We start from the raw sequence: 22,078 nt of genomic DNA on the forward strand, positions 1-22,078 counted from the left end.
CACAGAACAATAAGTCCACAACATGTGGACTGAAATGAGCAAAGCCAGAACTTATCTTTGCAGAACTGGTCAGGAAACCAGGAGAATCCAAGCAGAGATGTGAATCCAGCCAGAAAACATTGACAAGTGGCACAGGCTGAAGAAAGAGCCAGACTTAAATAGCCGAGCAGAAGAGACGATAAGTGGAGGCAGCTGATGACAGCTAACTCCAAGGAGCAGCCATACCACTAGAAACCACAAGAGGGAGCCCAAGAGCAGAACTCACAAAAGTGCCACTTACAACCACCGGAGGGAGCCCAAGAGCGGAATTCACAACAGGCCACCATCTAGTCTACTATATAATTGTCTAGGGGTCACTTCCATCTTTCTGTCTGTCTTTCTGTCACGGATATTCATTGGTCGCGGCCTCTGTCTGTCATGGAATCCAAGTCGCTGATTGGTCATGGCAAAATGCCCACGACAATTGCCACGACCAATCAGCGACGCCCGCAGTCCGGTGGCAATATGGCCGCTCTTTCCTCCCCGCAGTCAGTCAGAGCCCGCTCCATACTCCCCTCCAGTCAGCCCTCACACAGGGTTAAAGCCAGCGTTACCGGACCGCGGTGTAACGCACTCCGGTTACGCAGCTATTAACCCTGTGTGACCAACTTTTTACTATTGATGCTGCGTATGCAGCATCAATAGTAAAACGATCTAATGTTAAAAATAATAATAATAATAATAAAAAAGAACGTTATTCTCACCCTCCGCCGTCGCGTTCTGTCCTTGGCACCGCAAGTGGCAGGTTCCGCTTCCAAAGATGCTATGGGAGAAGGACCTTCCATGATGTCATGGTCATGTGACCGTGACATCATCACAGGTCCTGCGCTCATACCAATCCTGGGACCGGAAGCTGCCGGGTGCACCGCACACAAGAGCCGGAACTACAAAGGGCTCTTCGGATGGTGAGTATATGTTTCTTTTTTATTTTGTAACCTGTTACATACTTGGCTGGGCAATATACTATGTAGCTGGGCAATATACTACGTGTCTGTGCTGTATACTACGTGACTGGGCAATATACTACGTGGCTCTGTGCTGTAAACTATGTGACTGGGAAATATACTATGTGACTTTGTGCTGTATACTACGTCGCTGTGCAATATACTACGTGGCTGGGCAATATACTATGTGACTGGGCAATATACTACGTGGCTGGGCAATATACTACGTGGCTGGGCAATATACTACGTGACTGGGCAATATACTACGTGACTTGGCAATATACGACGTGACTGGGCAATATACTACGTGGCTGGGCAATATACTACGTGGCTGGACAATATACTACGTGACTGGGCAATATGGTACGTAGCTGGGCAATATAGTCCATGGCTGGGCAATATACTACGTGACTGGGCAATATACTACGTGGCTGGGCAATATAGTACGTGGCTGGCCAATATACTACGTGACTGGGCAATATACTATGTGACTGGGCAATATACTGCGTGACTGGGCAATATACTATGTGGCTGGGCAATATACTACGTGACTGGGCAATATACTATGTCACTGGGCAATCTATTATGTGACTGGGCAATATACTACGTGACTGGGCAATATACTACATGGCTTGGCAATATGTTGTGAATTCTGTGGCAGAGCTCACTCCTGTGGTCACAAGTGGTACTTCGGCTGATTCTCTCTGTGAGCTTCCGTTGGCGGAGGAGAGTGGTATTGCGGCTTCTGAGTTTCCTTCCTCAGGTAATGTGGTGAAGTCGTTAGGTGCTGCTCTATTTAACTCCACCTAGTGCTTTGATCCTGGCCTCCAGTCAATGTTCTAGTATTGGACCTGTTTCCTCCTGGATCGTTCCTGTGGCCTGCTGCTCTGCATAGCTAAGTTCCGCTTTGCTATTTTGTTTGCTGTTTTTTTCTGTCCAGCTTGTCTATTTGTTTTTTCTTGCTTGCTGGAAGCTCTGGGACGCAGAGGGTGTACCTCCGTGCCGTTAGTTCGGTACGGAGGGTCTTTTTGCCCCCTTTGCGTGGTTTTTGTAGGGTTTTGTGTTGACCGCAAAGTTACCTTTCCTATCCTCGCTCTGTTCAGAAAGTCGGGCCTCACTTTGCTAAATCTATTTCATCTCTACGTTTGTCTTTTCATCTTTACTCACAGTCATTATATGTGGGGGCTGCCTTTTCCTTTGGGGTATTTCTCTGAGGCAAGGTAGGCTTATTTTCTATCTTCAGGCTAGCTAGTTTCTCAGGCTGTGCCGAGTTGCATAGGGAGCGTTAGGCGCAATCCACGGCTGCCTCTAGTGTGGTTGGAGAGGATTAGGGATTGCGGTCAGCAGAGTTCCCACGTCTCAGAGCTCGTTCTATGTTTTTGGGTTATTGTCAGGTCACTGTATGTGCTCTGACCTCTATGTCCATTGTGGTACTGAATTACCTTATCATAACAGCAATATACTACGGGGCTGGTCAATATACTATGTGACTGGGCAATATACTACATGGCTGGGCAATATACTACGTGGCTGGGCAATATACTATATGACTGGGCAACATACTACATGGCTGGGCAATATACTACGTGGCTGGGCAATATACTATATGACTGAGCAATATACTACGTGACTGGGCAATGTAGTATGTAGCTGGGCAATATAGTACGTGGCTGGGCAATACACTACGTGACTGGCCAATATACTATGTGACTGGGCAATATACTACGTGGCTGGGCAATATATTACATGGCTGGCCAATATACTACGTGACTGGGCAATATACTACGTGACAGGGCAATATACTACGTGACTGGGCAATATACTACGTGGCTGGGCAATATAGTACGTAGCTGGGTAATATAGTACGTGGCTGGGCAATATACTACGTGACTGGGCAATATACTACGTGGCTGGGCAATATAGTACGTAGCTGGGCAATATAGTATGTGGCTGGGCAATATACTACCTGACTGGGCAATATACTACGTGACTGGGCAATATACTACGCAGCTGGGCAATATAGTACGCGGCTGGGCAATATACTACGTGACTGGGCAATATACTACGTGACTGGGCAATATACTACGTGGCTGGCCAATATACTACGTGGCTTGCCAATATACTACGTGGCTGGCCAATATACTACGTGACTGGGCAATATACTACGTGGCTGGGCAATATAGTATATGGCTGGGCAATATAGTATGTGGCTGGGCAATATAGTATGTGGCTGGGCAATATTCTCCGTGGCTGGGCAATATTCTCCGTGGCTGGGCAATATAGTACGTGGCTGGGCAATATACTACGTGACTGGGCAATATACTACGTGACAGGGCAATATACTACGTGACTGGGCAATATACTACGTGGCTGGGCAATATAGTACGTAGCTGGGTAATATAGTACGTGGCTGGGCAATATACTACGTGACTGGGCAATATACTACGTGGCTGGGCAATATAGTACGTAGCTGGGCAATATAGTATGTGGCTGGGCAATATACTACCTGACTGGGCAATATACTACGCAGCTGGGCAATATAGTACGCGGCTGGGCAATATACTACGTGACTGGGCAATATACTACGTGACTGGGCAATATACTACGTGACTGGGCAATATACTACGTGACTGGGCAATATACTACGTGGCTGGCCAATATACTACGTGGCTTGCCAATATACTACGTGGCTGGCCAATATACTACGTGACTGGGCAATATACTACGTGGCTGGGCAATATAGTATATGGCTGGGCAATATAGTATGTGGCTGGGCAATATAGTATGTGGCTGGGCAATATTCTCCGTGGCTGGGCAATATTCTCCGTGGCTGGGCAATATAGTACGTGGCTGGGCAATATACTACGTGACTGGGCAATATACTACGTGGACATGCATATTCTAGAATACCCAATGCGTTAGAATCGGGCCACCATCTAGTACTTAATATGCATTCTTGAAGCTGTACATCAGACATGGTTCATTTCAGTGTTCTTTTTGTTCTCTGTCTAGGTATTTGGCATCTCTGGATTTTAATATACTTGTTTGTTATGTTCACATCAATAAAGTTTGTTTATTTAAAATTTACTAGTTGGAGGATCCTGTTTTCGCTATAGCTTGTTGTTGCATTACGAATCTTCCTGTTATGTCTCAGAGGGCTTCTTAGGTTGACTTTAATAGAAGTGGTGGATCGTATATTCCACATAGCAAAAACTCCTTTCCCGTCATTAACTGCTCTTCCAGAAGAGGAAGAGAAAACATCAAGGCGGACTTTCTAAGCCGCAAACAGCTCAGGCAGGGAGCCGCAAACAGCTCAGGCAGGGAGAATGGTTGCTAAATCATTCCATCTTCAACTGGATTGTGCAAATGTGGCATCATATCAGCCCCAATAAAGGTTTTTTTCCCCTGAAAACAGCCATTTTGAAGCCAGAACCATCTTACCTACCAAAGGTTGCTTCCAAGTTCCATAGGTTACAGCAGATCGTTCCTCCCTCCTTCTGTGCCAGCATCAGAAGGAAGATAATCTCCATACACTAGGCTAGTGATGAACGAGTGTACTCGTTGCTCGGGTTTTCCCGAGCACGCTCGGGTGGTCTCCAAGTATTTGTAGCTGTTTGGAGATTTAGTTTTCATTGCCTCAGCAGCATGATTTACAGCTGATAGACAGCTTGAATACATGTGGGGATTCCCTAGCAACCAGGCAACCCCCACATATACTCAGGCTGGCTAGCAGCCGTAAATCATGCAGCTGTGTTAACAAAAACTAAATCTCCTAACAGTTACAAATACTCGGAGACCACCCGAGCAACGAGTACTCTCGGTCATCACTAGTTAGGGGGTGTCTTCTGGAATAGATGTCAGTTACTAATTCTTGGAAAAAAGATAAATCCTTATTCGTGTCCTTTCAGGGTTCTAGGAAGGGACTTAGGGTTTCAAAATGTACATTAGCTAGGTGGATTAGGGAAGCCCTCTCATTAACTTATACATCAAGTGGTATGGCAGCACCAGAAGGTTTGAGAGCTCACTGTACACGGGCTGTGGCAGCCTCCTGGGCAGAAAGATCGGAGGTTTCAATGGAGCAAATATGTAAGGCAGCTACATTGTCTTCTCCTTCCACTATTATAAGCATTATAGGCTTGATATGGGGGCCTCTTCCGACCTTGGAAAAAAGGGTGCTTGAGCCTGTGGTCCCTCATTTAATTCTTTCCTCTCTGTAATTCTCTTGTGGAGCTATCATGGGGGAATCAATTAGTCTTAGTTACTTACCGGTAACAAGATTTTTCAGAGCCCATGACAGCACCCTTATATTCCCTCCCTTCACGTGTGAGTGAGCCCTTCCTGCACTTGAAAATTTGATGGGTGTTCGGATTAAGATGTATTTTGCAATTAACAATGGAAGATCCTCTCGTGCTTTGTAATCCAACTGATGCGTGGGAGAGGTGCCGCCCTTTTAGGTCTGCAGGTTTTCTGTCCTTGATGGGCAGATCCCCTCTCTCGTGGTGCCATCATGGGCTCCAAAAAATCCTTTTACTGGTAAGTAGCTAAGACTTTTATTTTCATGGCTCAACGTTATAAACTTCCATGAAGCACTTTGGGCTTCAAGGTGCTCATCCACATCTAGATAAATTCCTTGAGGGGTCTAGTTTTCAAAATGGGGTCACTTGTGGGGGTTTTTCACTGTTTAGGCACATCAGGGGCTCTCTAAACGTGACATGATACCCGCAGAACATTCCATCAAAATCTGCATTCCAAAACGTCACTTCATCCTTTCTGAGCCCTGCCGTGCACCCAGACAGTAATTTTCTCTCACATGTGGGGTATCAGCATACTCAGGAAAAAATGGACCCCAAAAATTTGTTGTGCAATTTCTCTTGATACCCTTGCAAAAAAAAAATTGGGTCTAAAGTAAGATTTTTGTGAAAAAAGTTAAATGTTCATTTTTTCCTTCCACATTCCATTATTTCCTGTGAAGCACCTGAAAGGTTAGAAAGCTTTATAATGTGATTTTTAACATCTTGTGGGGTGCAGTTTTTAAAATGTTGTCAAGCTTTGGGATTTTCTTTCATAAAGGGCCCTCAAAGTCACATCAAATGTGACGTTGTGCCTAAAAAAATGGTTTTGTAAATTTTGTTGGAAAAATGAGATATCGCTGGTCAACTTTTAACCTTTGTAACATATATTTTCACAAATAAATGCAAATTATATCGAACAAATGTTACCACTGTCATGAAGTACAATATGTCACAAGGAAACATTCTCAGAATTGCAGGGATCCGTTGAAGCATTCCAGAGTTATTACCAGAGTTAATAGCGTTATTAACTTGCCCACGCCTGCACTTAGCCAAATGTTGCGGGGAGAACATGAGCTTTATTCCCCTTGGCATCGTTCCGGCGTCGGTCACGGGGGCAGTGCTGGTGCTGGTTTAGTCACCGCTCTGTGAATAGAGAGCAGTGGTGGAGCATACAGCGGGTGCCGAGAAAGTTAGTAATGCTATTATTGTGCAGATTAACCCCATATCTAATTTTTTCTGGTGGATAAGATTCTGATAGCTGACACCCGGCATAAGTGCCAAGAGCGGTCCCGTATATACGTTTATTTTTTGTGCATATAGACATTGATCATTTTGACATAATCTCTTTTTCTCTTTGTTTTTTAGTGTGAGCACCAATGGATATAAGTTCCCCTTATGGACAGCCTTATGCACTTCCCAGATGTTAGGTGTTAGTAGGCCCTCTGTCAAAGTAACATGAGATTGTAAATTTTATTTTCTCAAGATTTTGTGAGTTATCCATTAGAGATTCATTTAGTCTCCAAGCTGTCGCAGGGCGAGGTAAGGTGTTAATGGTGATGTCTATGAAGATGGGGGCATGGTCAGAAATTGTGATTACACCTATACTGGCGGATTTAATTAGACTCAAGGATTGGGATTGGACCAAGATGAGGTCAATTCGGTGATAAGATCAGTAGGGAGGGGAAACGAAAGTATGGTCTTTTGTGGTAGGGTGGAGAGTACGCCAGGGGTCAATAAGATGAAGTGCGTTCAATTTATTTTACAATTTTTGTCTCAATCCCTGGGAAATAGGGGAAGAGCCACTTGACACGTCCAAATCAGGGTGGAGAGATAAGTTGAAGTCACCTCCAACAACTAGGAGTCCTTCTTTAAAGAGTTGTAACACATCCAGTGTTTTTATGATCCATTGGACTTGGTGTTTGTTAGGTGCATATAAATTGGCGAACGTTACCACAGTGTTAGCTAGCAACCCTTTAACAAAAATATATCTCCCTTCATGGTCACTCAAAGTATCCCTAAGCAAGAATAGAAGTCCTTTTTTAGTGCAATACTAACCCCTTTAGATGCGGAGGAATTACAACTATTAAACCATGTAGAGTAGGAAGAAAAGGATGTGTTAGGAACTCTACCAATTATGTTTCTTGGAGAAAGGCAACTTGGGATTTTTGTTTTTTTAGAAGTGTAAGAATTTGGTTTCGTTTTGCGGGCGAATTTAGACCTTTAACATTGAAAGAGACCAGAGTGATGGAACCCGAGCTCACCTGACTTATCATATTTGGCATATCTTGAAAAGAGTTCTGTCTCACCCTGGCATCTGGAGAAAAAAGAAAAGAACAAACTTTGTACAATCAAAGACTCGCCTAACGCGGGGAAGGAGGGGGGGGGGGGAAGGTATACCCAAACATAGGCAAGGTAGTCCAAGTTGTGAATATGGAGTGCTGATATAAAAAGAATTCAAAGAAAAACAGGAAGTATATCAAAGCAGACTATAACATCCTACGGAAAAAAAAGAGAAAAAGAGAAATACTGATTCGTTACTATAACATCATGGAGGATGTTTCATGGTGGATGCTTCTGGGGGTCTTGTTTCTTAACTTTAGGGGAGGTGTGCTTCTTCTTCAAGGACCAATCTTGTGATTTCGTTAGTGGAGGGAGACTCCAGTTGGATTGGCATCCAAGAAGGTAAATCAATTGGTGAAATGTCCGAAGTTTCCCAGGCCTTGTGTAGGTCATCTGGAGTGCGCACTACGATTTGTCGGCTGCCAACATTTACTGCGAGACCAAAGGGGAATAGCCATTTTCTAAGTCATATTTTTGGCTTTTAGAGCAGAGAGAAGAGGTCTAAGAATTCGTCTCTTCGCCAGGGTGGAAGGGGCCAGGTCCTGGAAGAGTTGCAGTTGTGAGTTATCGTAGAGAATTTTATCCTGTTCTCTGGCGCTTGCTAAGATAGCGGCTGTGTCCACGTAGCTAAGAAGGCCACAAATGACGTCCCTTGGACGTTCATCCGCTTTTGGTTTAGGTCTCAGAGCACGATGCACTCTTTCAATTATTATTACAGAGGCTCTTTCTTGACCTAGAAGATTGGCGAAAATTTCCCTGGATACTTTATCCAAAGATTCTCGTCCAAAGGATTCAGGGACACCTCTTATACGAATATTTTTTCTTCTGCTCCTATTTTCTTGATCTTCTGCGGCTAGTAACGCTACATTGAGATTTTGTTGTTGTTGTTTGAGAGCCTGATCATGAAGGCAAGTTAGAGCGTCAATCGTGTCGGTATTTGCGGACTCCAGTGTCTCAACTCTATGACCCAGTTGTTTGAGATCTGAGCGCATTCCTGTCAACTCCTCTAGTAGGGGTTTCATATTTTGGGCCATTCATTTTTTCATAAAAGCTCTGGAAATGGGAGCTACATCTCCCGTTGCGGAATCGCTGTCGGAATCAACTTCACTTAGATCAGAGTCCTCCAAATTTTCGAAGGAAATTGATTTTTTGAGGGCACGCCTTGCAGGAGTATGAGGAGGGTCTGTTTTTTTCTTAAAATATGAGTCAAGAGCGCCGTGGGAATTTTTTTCTGTTCATCTGCAATAGCTTTATTCACTAATTTTTCACGCTCTTTCTGTGATTTAACCATGGTGAAAATTTTTGATGACGTGAATGACTGTAAACACAAATTGGACAAATGAGGGAAAAACTTATTTGCACACAATATTGGATTTAGAGCAAATATTTGACATGGACACTAGGTGTCACTGTAGGATCAGTAGAGAGAAATAATTTCTTTCAGAGCACTTTCCATGTCTATTTATGAAAGAGTAAACGTGTATAGTCTCTGTTGACACTTTAAATGGCAGATAGTCACTCACAGTGGGTCAGCAAAGGGTTTTGTTGGCAAAACAGAACCAGACCCGAGGCAACAGACCGTGGCACTCCAAAAATAATGTGAAAAATAAAGTTAAATGAATCCCTCATATCTGTGCGCTGGAGTGCTAACCCTCCCACAAAGTCTAACCGTATGGATTATATCTTGAGAGAGTTGGGTATGGGGCAGCAGGAGAGATGGTACATGAAGGGAGCCACTGAGGAAGAGCGGCCTCCTCCCATAAGCTAATCGCTGGCAAGTCTCTCTGCAGCAGGGAAGAGGCAGAGCACCGCGGGAAGCACCGGATCCCTGGGAGCGGCAGAGCGCCGACGCTGCCAAGCGGTGAGCTGGGGCGGGGGAGTGTATCCGGATCAGGGGCAGACCGTACCTCACCGAAGCCGCCTCAGTCTGCAGCACGTCCGGTATGCAAGGGCTCCAAGATGAACCGCCGGGATTTAGGTAAATAGGGGTGAGTCCCCTCGCAGTCCTGCTAATCGCGGTTTCCCGTTTGTAGATGGGAGAGATGCATCAGGTCCACAGGCAATTTGCGGGCGGTGGTCTCCTCCGTCAGGCTCCAGGCCTGTCTGCAGGCCTCAGATTTTCCTTTGTGCCTGGAGCGCAGATATCTAGCCCAAATGGTCAGGAAATGTCTCTAGGGCCTAAAGACAGGTGTATGTGCCCTCCAAATGTGAGGATGGGTCTGCAATACCCTTGGATTAATCAGATTATGAAAGCTAACAGAGGAGCTTAAGGAACGTGCGTCCTGCTCCTTCAGCTGTTAGCCACGCCTCCCCACTATTACTTTTTTAAGAAAGCTGTGCCTGCGCTACACCAGCATGTCGCAGACAACATCACCTATTCCTTGACTAAATCTCTGTCTGCCAGGGTGCATTTTACCACAGACAATTGGACAAGCATAGCCAAGAGCGTTACATCTCACTGACTTGGCGACTCAGGTGGCTGTGAAGGCAGGCACTGCTCCACAAGTCTTGGAATCCTCAAAGCTTGCAGGACAAACATCTACATTTAACACTTCCTCCACTGCTTCTGCCTCCTCCACCTCCTCTAGGGCCTTTGCCCTCAATCTCTGCCTGTAATACTGGGTGAAGGATAAGTAAGTGCACAACAATGGGGTGAGTGAGGGGGGAGCCCAAACACTAGGGAAGTGGGGACTGTAGACTCCTAGGCAGATCTAAAAATCAACCTGTGTGCCATAACCATGCTTATATAGGTTCTGCACCTATCGCCAAGCAGGAACCTAATCCCTGTCTGTCCCTTGCGATAGGCCCTGGTTAGGGAGGGGAAGGGATGTGCACTAGTCAGTGCCCACTACGACTAAAGGCAGAAAGGGTAGACGAACGAGGGGAATACTTAGCTTGAGAAGACATCTGAGATGTCACGCCAGCAATCCTCCAAGAGTCCTCTGAAAATGAACTAACCGATTGTTAGCTCTTACTTGTCTGTCTAGTTAGAAGTACTAACACCAGCACCATTATGCAGCAATTGAATGCAATTAAACCTACAGCACAGGTGTGTAATTAGCATTAAAAGGTGGAGGTAACTGTTGGGTTATAGAGGGAGAAGGATATCGCTCCATAACAGAGATGCAAAAATTAAGAAAGTCCCTGAGCTAACCGCAAAGACCTCCTACAGCAGGATCCAGGACAAGCGGGGATTCCGTGTCTGGACACAAGCACAGCACCTATCAGCGTTAATAAGTCCAGTCTGTGTGCCTAAACCTATCTGCGCAAATACCAGACGCAGACCATGCTGTGCCTTATATGACACTACAGTCATTCACTTTTTCATCATAGTATGTAACTGATGAAGGTCCAGATATAGGACCGAAACTTTTTTTTGGCTACTACCATTAAAATCTCACGAGCATTAAGTTGAGTGCCAGGTTCTTTCTTTTAGTATCACATGGTGTGGGAACCTACCTGGGCACCACTAGTAGTAGTGCACACGGCTTTATCTTTGGGACTGTCACACCTGACACACCCATGACACTGCCTTATTGAGACATGTGTTCCAACAGTGCAGAGCGAATCCTCACCATCTATTACGCACAGTGTGGGAAAGACTAAGTGCAACACGAAGGGATGAGGGGAAGGAAGCCCAGACACGAGGGAAAGGGGGAGTGGAGAAACCTAGGCAGATCTAATTACACCCTACCTGCCCTACTGTCCCTAAACTGGTTCCTCACCGATCATTGAGAAGAAAACCTAAGCCCTGTATCTCCCTAGTGCCAAGCCCTGGACAGGGATGGGGAGGGAAGGCACTGGTCAATCCCCATTGTAAACTAAAGACAAAAAGGGGGAGACAGACAAGGGGAATGGAACTTAGCTTGAGCAGACTCAGAAGTAACACCAATCGTCCTCAACAGCTACAGAGAGGAAGTTAGCTGACTGCTCCAAGCCATCACAATTGAAAAATGTGAATATCACCGGTGACTCTCTGCAGCAGACTAGGGATTTATCACCACCCAGGTCCAGGTGTGTCAGCTAGAGACGGAGGGAGGCTGCCGCTGGGTCCAAGAGTGAAAAGCATAAAGGAAGACAGTTGTGGACAGCTCTCCAGGCTGAGTTTGAGCAATGGCTGTCTCCGCTGAACCTGCATGCAGGGAAGGCTAAGACTGATAACGGTGCAAACTAGGTGGCGGCTCTACAGCGAGGCAAGCTCACACGTGTGCTTTTCATGGCTCACGTCCTCAACCTGGTGGTACAGCATTTTCTCTGCTACATCCTGGCCTGGGTGAGCTGCTGCAGAAAGCCGGAAGCAATGTGCTAACTTCAGAAGTTCACACCCCTCAGGTCATCGACTTGCATCAATAAAGGTCTTTCTCCATGCCAGTTAACAGGTTGATATGCGATGTGCCAACACGGTGGAATTCCACTCTGTACATGTTGCTGTAAGGAGGTGGCGGAGGACCTCAGTGCTCCCTCTTTCCTTCCTGTGTGGCCCCCAAGCAATTGATATAAATATGCTCTTAATGTATTGTGCTGACTTCTGTGTTCACATTGTTCTTAATGTGCATGGTAAAACTTGTACTGTACATGTCATGTAATTTGATCGAATTGCCTTATATTGATGTGTTATGTTTACATTGGTCCATGGTGTGAGTTCCCTTTAATTGCTAATGTGTCCATTGTATTAACTGCTGCCTGTATGTAGGATAGGGATAGTTAATAGCTAAAGGTGGGCTGGACTAGCAGCACAGAAAAGGAGGCAAGAAGCTGCTGCTATAGTCAGTAGCCTGGGCATGTTTGCCCTGGGCAGATGTATAGGAGCAGCCAGGGCATTGCCAGATCCCAGGAGGGAACAGAATCTGCTGCCCCAGACTAAAGACTTAAAGTCTACAACATGGCCCCTGTACTTTGGAAGGGCCCCCGCTGAAGGGACCAAAAGCATCTTGATCCCAGTGAGTGGACTACTGCTTGATTTTGTCTACCGTGAGTGTGTTGGGTACGGCCGTGGACAGTGTCAGGGAGAGAGCAGGAAGCCACTGTTGTTTCCCTTCACTGTTTTATTAAAGTTTATCCCTGTTGGATCACAGCCGTGACCTTGAATTTTCATTGCATGGACTACAGTGACTGGGAAGAAAAGGTCATCTGTCCTGTGTTTTCATGTACAAGGGGGTCTGCGGACTGTGTTTTGTGGGTGTACTTGGTCAGGACTACCACCCTGGTCCACCTTGTTACATTGCAGTGACTGTGGCAGCAGTAACGAGCCCTGACACAGTATGTCATGCATATAGCCTGAGCCAAAGCAGTACGGATGTGGCGCATATCACGTTTACGGAGTGGGCACAGATTAAGGACCTCTGTACCCTTCTGCACAGTTTCACAATGGCTACCAATATGGTTAGTGCTGACAACGACTTCATCAGCATCACTATTCTGGTCATCTATATGCTGGAGCAGACTTTGAATAGTCTGCAAGAGGAGGTGGTGGTCCCAGAGGAAGAGGAGGCAGAGAAGGATGCGGAAGGGATAACATTATCTCCAAGTTCCAGGCTGTCATTTAACAGGCGGGTGCCAAGGGAAGGTGGATTACTGCGATCAAGGGGGGCTGGTGATAACAGACAAACTGTGAAAGTGCAAGATTCGAGAAGCAAATGGAGGAGGAAGAGGTGATGGGCGAGCAACTGTCAGGAGATGAAGAGGATAATCATCCACTCTCTGTAGTTTGTGGTTGGCAGGAGGGATGGAGGAAACAAATATAGTGTTACACAGCCACCAACACAATATGGGCCCTCATGGAAGATCCCGACATATGAGTGCCTTCTTGCTGCACTATCTGCAACATGATCCCAGTATAGTTACGATTCGGAATATTGCTGACTAGTGGGTTGCCACTCCGTTAGATCCACATTACAAGACCAAATTTTGCCAGATGCTTCCCTCCCTGTAAAGGGACCCGCGAATACTAGAGTATTGAAACACGCTTTTACACAACCTCAAGAGAGGTTTTCCCCATGACAGCAGTGAGGCACACAGTGCAAATTGTAGCTCCAGACTTCCAACCTCCAGCACATCAATCCGTCAATGCCAAAACATTGGCAACAGCGGCTGCGGTAGTGTAAGTGGAAGAAGCAATTTCTGTGAGTCCTTAGACACTTTTTTTTTTTTTTAAATCAATTAGTGCACCAGCACAACAGAGTCCAAGTTTGACATATGGTGAATGAATGGTGAGGATGGTGCAGGAGTATCTAGAACTAAATATCAATACCATTAGGGAGGGTTTGGATCCTTTCATATTTTGGTCTTCAAAAATGGAAGAGTGGCCTGAGGTTGCCTCACAACTCTAAGCCTTGGAGGTTTTATCATGCCCGGCAGCCAGCGTTCTCTCAGAACATGTCTTCAGCGCTGCTGGTGGTGTCATGACGGATGAGCGCAGCCGGCTGACTCCTGAAAATGTAGACTGCCTAACTTTCATGAAGATGAACAAGTCATGGATCTCCAAGGACTTTTGTACCCCAATGGCAGACTGTACAGACTAGGCAATGTTGCATTTTTTAGTGTGCTGCATTAATGTCGCGTAACTGCATTCTGTGATAGCTTTAGTGTGGCTTCTGTGCCTGCTGTTGCTGCTGCAGATGTTAAAACAAATTTGTGGAAATGTGAACAGTTATGGTTGGTCTCCATCTGCTGGGTTGGGTGTAGTCAAAGACCTGTCTGGTCCCTATCTCCTATTTCTACTGTGGTGAAATCGATGTTCCTTTGTTGGTGTCTGCCACTACTATTTGGAAATGTGAACACTCCTGGTTGGGTCTCCTTCATGTGTGTTGCCTGTAGCAGTAGGCCTCCAAGACCATCAGGCCTCCACTTCCTTGGAGTCAACTACTTGCGCTACTACAATCCTTAGATTTTTCTGAAAATTGTAGTCTACAAAACTGATATTTGCACTACCTGGGTGTGGTTGAGCATGAAATCAGGTTGAGCTGTTGCATGTGGCACCAGGGCTCCCAGCAGAGCAGGCCTACATGATCCTTCACCCATCTCGTCTTATTTTGACATTCAGTTGAAAGCTGTAAATGTTGGCCCAGACCACGATACCTCATTCATGGCTGATTGCTGCCTTGCTATGCTACAGTTTGTACTGTGGATGAATTGAGGCCACTTTCCTGGTGTCTGCCCCTAATTTCTTGTGTTTTGGCAGCAATGGGGCCGTTTGAAGGTGTTGTGCATGCATTTGTTTTTGCCTCCCATTGACTTGTATGGCTTTCGGCTATGTTCTGCAATAATATGGCAAATTAAGCAAACCGAACATTGAAATATTCGCGCATTTCTATTTAAGAGGCACACATCATTTAATGACAGTGTAGTCCTCCTTACAGTATTTTGGGCACCAAATAGTCCTCTATACAACTTAATGGGTCCATATAATGCTCCATACAGAATAATGGGCCCCATGTATTGCTACATACAGTATTATAGGCTCCATACAGTATAGTGCCCCCTTGTAATGCTCCATACAATATAATGGGCCCCAAATGTTACTTCATACAGTATATAATTTCCCCATATATTGCTCCATACAGTATAATGGGCTTTATATATAAAAAATAAATAAAATACTCACCACTATCATTCCTCCCACCTCCAGTCTATTCAGCATCTTCTGATTATCTGCACTGCACTGAAAGCGCTGTAGTGACGCTTTCTTCCCTGAGACCTCACAGAGCCAGAACAAACTGAAGACACTGATGCTGCGGGGAATGAGGAAAGGTAAGGATTTGAGGGGGACCGGCTACCCCGCCTCACAGGCTTCATAGCGTGCCAGTGTACCCGATGGTGAGTGGGCCCCGACACTTGCCGGACAGCACATTGATACGAAGGGTTTCAATGAGCCACTCACACATCAGTTAAAAGAAAAAAAAGGGTCTGTGAGACTCAGTATGTCCTTTCCCCTTCCGATTTATGCATCATACTCAACCATTAGGCTATGTTCCCACGATGAGGTTTTAGTGCGTTTTTAACTCTGCAAATTTTTGCTATACTAGAAACTCAGCATCTTACAGTACCAGCAAAGTGGATGGGATGTATAGAAATCTCCTGCGCACTGTGCTTTTATTTTACTCAGCATAAACTGGTCTGTGGTCCTTGTGTAAAGAGGTGAAGCACAAGAAGAGTCCGAGGGCGGTTACCTTCTCGGCTCTGTGCTTGGAACCAATGAGCTGTGCTACCCGTTCCCCAGGGGGAAGACTTAAGGTACCGTCACGCATAACGATATCGTTAACGATATCGTTGCTTTTTGTGACGTAGCAACGATATCATAAACGAAATCATTATGCGTGACAGCGACCAACGATCAGGCCCCTGCTGGGAGATCGTTGGTCGCTGGGGAAAGTCCAGGACTTTATTTCATCGCTGGATCACCCGCTGACATCGCTGAATTGGTGTGTGTGACGCCGATTCAGCGATGTCTTCACTGGTAACCAGGGTAAACATCGGGTTACTAAGCGCAGGGCCGTGCTTAGTAACCCGATGTTTATCCTGGTTACCATTATAAAAGTAAAAAAAAACACTACATACTTACATTCCTGTCACGTTCCTCAGCGTCAGCTTCCCTGCGTCCCCCAGTGTCAGCGCAGGCCGGCCGTAAAGCAGAGCACAGCGGTGACGTCACCACTCTGTTTTCCGCCCAGCGCGCTTACACAGTGCAGGGAAGCGGACGCCGGGGGACAGACACCGGAATGTAAGTATGCACTGTTTTTGTTTTACATTTACACTGGTAACCAGGGTAAACATCGGGTTACTAAGCGCGGCCCTGCACTTAGTAACCCGATGTTTACCCTGGTTACCCGGGGACTTCGGGATCATTGGTCGCTGGAGAGCAGTCTGTGTGACAGCTCTCCAGCGACCAAACAGCGACGCTGCAGCGATCGGCATCGTTGTCTAGATCGCTGCAGCGTCGGTTTAATGTGATGGTACCTTTAGAGACTGGGACAGGAAGGAAACCAGGCAGAAAGCGGGAAAGGCATGCGCGCAAAAAGCAGAGCAGCGTGAGCAGCCTAAGCAGCAATCAGAGCAGGGTGCAGCTGCGCTCTGGGAGAGAGAGAGAGCTCCCGGTCAGAGGACAAATACAGGGAGATTGCCCAGAAAGACTGCATCCTGTGAGTACATGAAAGCGGACTCTGCTGTGACTGGAGAGGGGCACTTTGAGACCCGAGAAGAGACATTGGCCCGTGCAGAGACTGCGACCCCCTGGTACCCGCAGTATCAGTAGAGAGACTGTGACCCCTGGTACCCACGGTATCAGTGCAGAGTCCCTGATTCCTGGTGAGAGACTTAATAATAGACTGACCATCGTTTTCCCTGGATAGGCTGTGCTGTAAAAGCCAAAGACTCAGAGCCTGTGCATATCACATTAACTCCCGAAACCCCAGGCAGCGTGCTCCTAGAGACTACTCAGCCCACGGACAACAGAGGGACGACAAGTGCTGCTGTTACGTTGGAGAAGACGACCCTTCAAGCAAGTCCTCATCAGACTGATAAGTGTTCTTTTCTCAAGAAATCTTGTTTACTCCTGTTACACTGTTTGACTCCCTTATTTTTGCACTGTTTTATTGCTAGTTATTTTCCATTGCGAGGAGAACCTGATTCCTGTTATTAAACCCCTCAACTGTTGGTCTGTCTGTTCTGTGGTAACATACTCAGTACCTGCATACTATTACACTCGTTTCCAGTCCAAAATATGTTAATTCCTCCTCCGGGTATGCTGAATTTTATGTGCAGATTTTCCCCATAGACTTACATTTAGATGTGGAAAATCTTCAGGTAAAAAACGCATGCATTTTTAGTGCATTTTTGTGGCAGAAACACATCAAAAGTGCATATAATCTGCACCTAAGTATATCAATAAAATTTTATCAAAGCCAAATACCAGGGAGTATCAAAAACAAAGCAGCTTTATTTAACCCCTTCAAGACCCAGCCTGTTTTCACCTTTCTGACCCTGCCAATTTTTACACTTCTGACCACTGTCAATTTATGAGGTAATAACTCTGGAACGCTTCAACGGATCCTGATGATTCTGACAGGGTTTTCTCGTGACATATTGTATTTCATGTTAGTGGTAAAATTTCTTTGATATGACTTGCGTTTATTTGTGAAAAAAATGGAAATTTGGCAAAAATTTAGAAAATTTTGCAATTTTCAAACTTTTAATTTTTATGCCCTTAAATCAGAGAGTCATATCACACAAAATATTATTTATTAACTATTTCCCACATGTCTACTTTACATCAGCACAATTTTGGAACCAACATTTTTTTTCGTTAGAAATTTATAAGGCTTAAAACCAGCAACCAGCGATTTCTAATTTTTTCAACAAATTTTACAAAACCATTTTTTAGGACCCATATCACATTTGAAGTCACTTTGAGGGGTCAATATGAAAGAAAATACCCAAAAGTGACACCATGCTAAAAACTTCACCCCTCAAGCTGATCAAAACCACATTCAAGAAGTTTATTAACCCTTTAGGTGCTTCACAGCAGTTAAAGGAACGTGGCAGGAAAAAATGAACATTTAACTTTTTAGTCACAAAAATGATCTTTCAGCAACAATTTTTTATTTTCACAATTGTAAAAGGAGAAAATGGACCCAAAACGTTGTTGTGCAATTTCTCCTGAGTACGCCGATACCCCATATATGGGGGAAAAAACACTTTTTGGGCGCACGGAAGGGCTCGGAAGTGAAGGAGCACCTTTTGACTTTTTGAACGCAACTATGGTTGGAATTGATAGCGGACGCCATGTTGCATTTGAAGAGACCCTGATGTGCCTAAACATTGGAAAAACCAAACAAGTGACCCCATTTTGAAAACTAGACCCTTCAAGGAACTTATCTAGCCATGTGGTGAGCACTTTGAACTCCCAGGTGCTTCACAGTAGTTTAGTACGTAAAGCCGTGAAAAAAAAATCACATTTTTTCCACAAAAATGATTTTTCTGCAACAATGTTTTTTATTTTCACAAGTGTAAAAGGAGAAATTGGACCACAAAAGTTGTTGTGCAATTTCTGATGAGTACGCCAATACCCCATATGTGGGGGAAAACCACTGTTTGGGCGCACGGCAGGGCTCGGAATGGAAGGAGTGACGTTTTGGATTGCAGACTTTGATGGAATGGTCTGCAGGCGTCATGTTGTGTTTGCAGAGCCCCTGATGTGCCTAAACAGTAGAAACCCCTCACAAGTGACCCCATTTTGGAATCTACACCCCTGAATGAATTTATCTAGAGGCATAGTTTTATAGTATTTATTATAATGCTTTTTGTTTTACTGGTGTATGAATTTATAATGTGGTGTTATATGTAAGATGTGCGGGGTAGATCAGATTTATAAAAGTGTGTTGTGTCAACAGGGTATAAACAAATTTTACTTATTTGTGGACGTGTGGTATGCTTTGAAGCAATCCTTAATTCAAAGGCCAGGTTTCTCAGGGCAGGTTTCACAATGGTAAATTGTGTCCTTTTGGATTCCCCTCTTGGAGATACTCGGCACCGTTTTTGTGATCGTCCTGTCCTCGCTGTTTGGGGAACCTGTCCTGGGAAATGTTGACCTGGGACAATACGGGCACTGTCAGATTCAGAAGTACTGGGACCCTCACCTCCCTGAGTGCCAAACATTAGGGCCTTGATGACTACCTCCTGAAACTAAAGGAAGGTCCCCGTATTGCCTGCAGATCGGAACAGCACAAAAGCATTGTACAGTGCCATCTGTACAATGTGCATGGTCAATTTTTTGTACCATACTTTGGCTTTTCGCATGGCCCTGTATGGTTGGAGGACCTGATCTGAAAGATCCACACCCCCATGTACCGATTGTAATCCAAGATACAAGCTGGCTTTGAGACTTGTGTTGTGGTCCCACGAACAGTGATAAGGGTGCTGTTGTCACGGTGTATGGTGGTCAGGATAAGGACATCCCTTTTGTCCTTATACTTAACCACCAGCATGTTGTCGCTGCATTGGGCTCTGCTTTCCCCTTTTCTCAGCATTTGCCCAATTAGCCGATTGGCTAGAAGCTATTGTTCAGCCAATCAGCGCCCTAGGGATTAATCAGGTGAGGTGACGTGGTGATCACCCCACCCACTGTGACGGCTGTGATTAGTGCTACGTCACTGAGCACAGATCACAGCCGGTCACATGCTTTTTTTTTTTTTTTTTAATAACTTTATTGCTTTATTGCTGTGATTGGCTGGTCAGAATTGACCAGCCAATCACAGCGATCGCCGATGTGGGGGGGCGGTGCAGCCCCCGGGCTACGTGCAGAGATGGTCTGCCATCATGGACAGCAGCCATCGGAACCCGGTCACCACGCGATGCCGCATGGTGACCGGAAAATGGCGGCGCCGTACTAGTACTGCGCTAGTCAGGAATGCACCTCCAGCAGCGCAGTACTAGTACGGCGGAGGTCGGGAAGGGGTTAAAGCATGACATACCAAAAAGAGACAAAGGATGCATCGTCAAAAATGTGATAAAAGTGCATGTTAAAATAAGGACGTGAAAAAGCAGTGAAAAAACATGCAAGTAACCTAATTTAAATGCTGCAGATAGTCCGGTGTCAAAAACTCACCAAAAGCTCATTGTGGGAATGTGGCACAAATTCACTATTTTACATCAGTATTTGTAAGCCAAAACCAGGAGTGGGTGATAAATACAGAAGTGGTGACGTGTTTCTATTATACTTTTCCTCTGATTGTTTTCACGCCTGGTTTTGCATTACAAATACTGAGGTAGAAAAAACTCCACAAAATACTGAACGTGTGCATGTGGCCTTAAAGTCTATGGGAATTTGTGAGACACAGATGAAAACGAATTGTACTTCAGAGTACCAGCCAATTAGAACTGATACATTAAGAGTCAACTAATTAAAAAAATAAAAAAAGAAAAACATACCAATCATGCAGATGCGTGAATTAAGGCTTATGTCAAATGTTTTGCATGTTTTTAGTAGTGCATCTCTCCTTTGCTCACGTGCAGACATAATTATTCCTATAGTTTTACCTGGGATAAACTTTCAGGTAAGTTGTTGAAGTCCAGATGGAAGGCGTTCCCCACCAAGGGGAGAGGGAAAGGTCCTGGGGGGTAATTCCGTCTTTTTCTGATTTTCACCCAGTGAATTAGTAGACAAACTGCAGCAATAGCAAGGCCTATACAAGTAGCATTCCCAACAGGCAGCAAGGATAATGGGAAAGACAGACGCTCCATGTCCAAGGGTGGTCTCAGTTCTGGTGCTAGCTCTTCCTTACAGAACTAAATAGTACTCGTGTAAGATAATACCGCAGGAACTACACAGAGACAGAGATTTCACTGCTTGGTATGTTCAGCTCTTTGTCTGCCACTGTTTGTTTCTGAGCACTTTAAGGTCTATGATGTGTATACAATACACCACTATGCCTGATTCTTCATGCCCGGTTCTTCCTTCCTGGCCATGCGCCAAGTCCAGCCCTCTCAATCTGGATCACATTTCTCAGCTGCAGTAACTTTCTGAGTAAAAGGGTGAATTTCCTTGAAAACAGATACTAGTAATTCAGAGCTAAAGTAATCACAACTATTACATGAGCCAAGTGCTTAAGCATGGTGGAGTTGAGGGCCGCCATCAGGGCATTACTGCCCTGACTGGCGTATGGGGCCCGGTGGGCAGAGGGGGCCCGCATCGGGCCCCGTCTCATCTGCTCACCGAGCCCCTACCGGCAGGCTAAACTGGGCCCTTAGCGGCGCTGCGGCAACACTATTGACGTGCGGGTGCGGGCCTGTGCCCGCACGTCAGTAGTTAACAGCTGCCAGCCAATCGGAGGCTGGCAGCTGACTTCAGCCACAGAGCGCACGTTGCCGGCGTCTGGCGTCAGTGTCAGTTGCCGGCAAGTGCGCGCGTCAGCTGAGTGGAGAGAGCCTCGCCTTCACCGCAGGAACGCGGCCAGGTAAGAAGAACTTTTTTTATTATTATTATTGAGAGTGGCGATTCGGGGGGCCCCAGGGCAGAATGCTGGAGACACGGGGCGGGGCGCAGAATGCTGGACACACTGGCGTAGAATGCTGGAGCATTGGGGCAGAATGCTGGAGCACTGGGGCAGAATGCTGAAGCACTGGGGGCAGAATGCTCGACACACTGGGGGCAGAATGCTGGACACACTGGGGGCAGAATGCTGGAGACACTGGGGGCAGAATGCTGGAGACACTGGGGGCAGATTGCTAGAGACACTGGGGCAAAATGCTGGACACACTGGGGGCAGAATGCTGGACACACTGGGGGCAGAATGCTGGACACACTGGGGGCAGAATGCTGGACACACTGGGGGAAGAATGCTGGACACACTGGGGACAGAATGCTGGACACATTGGGGCAGAATGCTGGACACACTGGGGGCAGAATGCTGGACACACTGGGGGCAGATTGCTGGACACACTGGGGGCAGATTGCTGGACACACTGGGG

At 45.8% G+C, this 22,078-nt stretch overlaps 1 protein-coding gene across 2 annotated transcripts in view; it reads right to left on the minus strand.

Annotated features, from left to right (window-relative positions):
• Positions 1-21,085, minus strand: part of LOC138642949 (cytochrome P450 2D17-like) — a 172,228-nt gene extending 151,143 nt beyond the window's left edge. The window contains exon 1 of one of the 2 annotated variants that reach the window (XM_069731582.1): positions 20,648-21,085. In XM_069731582.1, coding sequence (XP_069587683.1) covers positions 20,648-20,851 — 204 coding nt within the window. In that variant the 5' untranslated portion in view covers positions 20,852-21,085. The remainder of the gene's footprint in view (positions 1-20,647) is intronic. The other variant, XM_069731583.1, reaches the window with a different exon arrangement.
• Positions 21,086-22,078: the final 993 nt, after the last annotated feature.

Source organism: Ranitomeya imitator, chromosome 6 (assembly GCF_032444005.1).
Source record: "Ranitomeya imitator isolate aRanImi1 chromosome 6, aRanImi1.pri, whole genome shotgun sequence".
NCBI lineage: Eukaryota > Metazoa > Chordata > Amphibia > Anura > Dendrobatidae > Ranitomeya > Ranitomeya imitator.